Source organism: Gymnodraco acuticeps, unplaced genomic scaffold, assembly GCF_902827175.1.
Source record: "Gymnodraco acuticeps unplaced genomic scaffold, fGymAcu1.1, whole genome shotgun sequence".
Lineage (NCBI taxonomy): Eukaryota > Metazoa > Chordata > Actinopteri > Perciformes > Bathydraconidae > Gymnodraco > Gymnodraco acuticeps.
Window position 1 is genome coordinate 4,689 of NW_022991639.1, and position 4,122 is coordinate 8,810.

The window sequence follows — 4,122 nt, forward strand, 5'->3', positions numbered from 1 at the left end:
GTCTTATTTCATTACGTGTTGATTTCTATCAACGGGGAAGTACTTCAGGAAAGTCGGGGGGGGGGGGGGCTAGTGGAGTACTTCGTGACCACAGAGTGTGAACGTTGTGATCAGCTGTTTTAGCGCAGTTCTCCAGTGAAGGGGGGGAGTCTCCCTCCGCAGCCGGGTGGCGTAGTTTTGGCACAATACCGTTGAACAGACCGACGTTAACAGCAGCCCTGTCTGTGCACACGGAGACCGACTCTGTCGTCCGGTGATCTAACCGCCTTCTGGAAAAGCTTCACAAGTACGTCGGTACGCAAATGCGCTTTGTGACACAAGTGACGGTACGCATTTCAGATTACGCATATAACCTGTGTACCAGTTATGTGCACCCCTGTACTACAGCAAAAGTATTCTCCGTCGGGACTTCCTGCAACAACACCACGCCGTTATCTTGATTCTGATTGGCTAGAAGACATTATCAAAGATGTTCTATTGAGAAGCCGATCACTACGTGAAAAACGTTTTCAAAACCGTTTCTGGTCTTCGGTATTTCCAGACAAGTGGCTACTGAAATCAATCTGACTGTCTGTGCAATTTACTCCGCGCGAGTTGGCGGACTTTATTTTGCTTCCTTTAACATCATTTTTCATGGTGGGGCTAAGCCATTTCTTGGTATGGGTGTAGCCCAGCCATACCCTGGCGGGATGTATGGGGCGGGCCATTCTGCACATGTGTTAAATGCCTTAAATATTTTTAACGCAATTAATTCAAAAAATTAATTACCGCCGTTAACGCGATAATTTTGACAGCATTAATATATATATATATATATATACAAATAAACACAATACAAGTACTCATAAGAGTCAAAAGGGGAGAGAAAAGAACATAATTCTGATGATCTGAGTGAAAGAAAACACAAATATGAGGACTCTGATTTAGGACTACCACATTATTTTGGGAACTTCCATTCATTTGCATGAGTTTAGCAGAGGAACAGGGAAATATAGTTTCAGGCTTTATGGTTATCTTAGTAAATTAAAGACATGTTAGCATTAAAATCTGTTTTCCCCATATCACGCTTTATATTTCGTATCAAAGTCCATCCAACAAACGTGACCTTTACCTAAACATAACCACGTAGTTTCGTCAGCTTAAACACAAACGTAAAAACTTGTTTTTTTAGCTTAACAAAACTGGGAGTTTATATCTCAACCTTGAAGAGCTGTTTAATAATGAAGGCCTCAACATTTCACCTAAGAGAAGATTTGGTGCCAATCCTCTCCTCACATTTCAGACCGAAGAGACCGAAGAGACCGACGAGACCGACGAGACCGAAGAGACCGAAGAGACCGACGAGACCGACGAGACCGAAGAGACCGAAGAGACCGACGAGACCGACGAGACCGACGAGACCGAAGAGACCGAAGAGACCGAAGAGATCGACGAGACCGACGAGCCCGACGAGACCGAAGAGACCGACGAGACCGAAGAGATCGACGAGACCGACGAGACCAAAGAGATCGACGAGACCGACGAGACCAAAGAGACCGAAGAGATCGACGAGACCGAAGAGACCGAAGAGACCGAAGAGACCGAAGAGGTCGACGAGACCGAAGAGACCGAAGAGACCGACGAGACCGAAGAGATCGACGAGACCGAAGAGACCGAAGAGACCGACGAGACCGAAGAGGTCGACGAGACCGAAGAGACCGAAGAGACCGAAGAGACCGAAGAGACCGAAGAGGTCGACGAGACCGAAGAGGTCGACGAGACCGAAGAGACCGAAGAGACCGACGAGACCGAAGAGACCGAAGAGACCGAAGAGACCGAAGAGGTCGACGAGACCGAAGAGGTCGACGAGACCGAAGAGACCGAAGAGGTCGACGAGACCGAAGAGGTCGACGAGACCGAAGAGACCGAAGAGACCGACGAGACCGAAGAGACCGAAGAGACCTTAACTCACTGTAACATCTTGGAAAATAAGAACAGCAGATAATAAGGTGAGTACCTCCATCCCTATTCTCCCCTTATCCGTGGTCGGGTCTCGGAGGTATCAGTTCCAGAAGAGAGCCCCAAACGTTCCTTTCCCCACATCAACCAGCTCTGACTGGGGAATCCCAAGGCGCTCCCAGGCCAGGTGGCATCCTAACTAGGTGCCCGAACCACCTCAACTGGCTCCTTTCGACGCGAAGGAGGAGCGGCTCAACTCCGAGTCCCTCCCGGATGACTGAACTTCTCATCTTATCCCTAAGGGAGACACCAGCCACCCTGCGGAGAAAACCCATCTCGGCCGCTTGTATCCGTGATCTCGTTCTTTCGGTCATGACCCATCCTGACTATTATTTGTTTCTGAAAAACATTTATTTTCTGCATAAATTTCAGTGTATTTATTTTTTATCTCAGAATGTTGGTTTAAATCCTAATCTTGAAAAAAAAAAATTGGATTTATTTTCTGTAAAATAACCTTTTTTTTCCTTCTGAAATAAAGTTCTTAGATTAAAGTCAGAACGCAGAATCTCAAAATCAAGAAATGATCTTTCTCCTCCAGAATCATACATCTTTTCAGATGTGGTTTATCTCTGCTGCTGTCAGGACTTTAGAGCTTGTAAAAAGTAGACACCACTCACTTACCAAACATAACAAATGGCTGATTTGCAGAGCTCATTAAACGCCTCTCACTGACTCTAATGCTCTACAGAGACTGAAGCTCTCATTTATCCTCTCAGAGTGATTTGCTGCTGACAGCCGCGGTCAGCCGTCTGCCGTCCGTCTCCCGGTTTAATTCCCCTCATCGCTCCTCTCTAAGCGTCTGAACGCCACACCCTGCGGCCGAGTCATTGTGTGAAACCTGATTTAATCAGAGGGCGACAAACAGCCCGCCCTCCAGGGAGAAACAGTCACTTTTTCCCCCAAAGAAACGTAATCACTGACTCTACCTTCAGACGGTGGAAAACCAACGGTCAAGGTTAGTTTATTTGTAAAGCACATTTTAGACACAGAGGCAATTCAAAGTGCTTCACATATAGGCATTTAACACATAATAATTAAAAATACAACAAACAAAAAAATGCAATTCATAAAAGCGATAAAATACTGGTTGCAGCTAAAAGTGCAACGATAAGGCTCGGTTTAAGGATCTCGGGATAGAAAGCATTCAAAACCAACACACCTAATGACACCTGACTCACACCATATTTAATTTTGTCTTAATGTAGATTATTTAATTTCATATTCTGTTCTTGTACATATGATATTCTAAATATGGTCCCTCCTTCATTCTGCAGACTGTAAACAACAACAGCTTAATGACGCCTCTGTTAGTCACAGTCACACTCCTCTGGTTTGGAACGCCCCCCCTCGTGGAAACTGTGCATCACTGAGCGCTGACTCACCTGTTCACATACTGAGAGTGCTAACACCAGGTTACTCTCAGGTAGACCCAGACTCAGCCATACTATCATCCACAGACACATGGATCAATTTCCAGGCAGCCCATTGGTTCAATCTCATCCCATTAACCCGTTATATCACATGACCCGTACCCCTGCCATACTATCAACTATTGGGAAATAAGGGGATATTTTATAGTAGTTTCTTCCTGAATTGTCTATGTTTAAGTCAGTAGCAGAAGCGTTATCTTTTACACAGATTCTAACCTATTGCAACTGCTTGTAATCTACTTATTTCTGACTATTGCAACTGTTTGTTCATTGCTTTTATCCAACTATTGCACATGCTTATCCAACCAACTACTGAAACCATCTGACTGTTAACTTAGGCTAACTACTGAAACCATCTGACTGTTAACTTAGGCTAACTACTGAAATCATCTGACTGTTAACTTAGGTTAACTACTGAAACCATCTGACTGTTAACTTAGGCTAACTACTGAAACCATCTGACTGTTAACTTAGGCTAACTACTGAAATCATCTGACTGTTAACTTAGGCTAACTACTGAAACCATCTAACTGTTAACTTAGGCTAACTACTGAAACCATCTGACTGTTAACTTAGGCTAACTACTGAAACCATCTGACTGTTAACTTAGGTTAACTACTAAAACCATCTAACTGTTAACTTAGGCTAACTACTGAAATCATCTGACTGTTAACTTAGGCTAACTACTGAAACC

The 4,122-nt window shown here is 44.3% G+C and overlaps 1 protein-coding gene across 1 annotated transcript; it reads left to right on the forward strand.

The window, feature by feature from the left end:
• Positions 1-1,282: 1,282 nt before the first annotated feature.
• Positions 1,283-1,984, forward strand: LOC117534274 (110 kDa antigen-like; the record flags this gene model as incomplete). Its single annotated transcript, XM_034198467.1, has 1 exon — positions 1,283-1,984. A coding segment is annotated over one exon (702 nt), but the record flags the coding sequence as incomplete, so codon positions are not given.
• Positions 1,985-4,122: the final 2,138 nt, after the last annotated feature.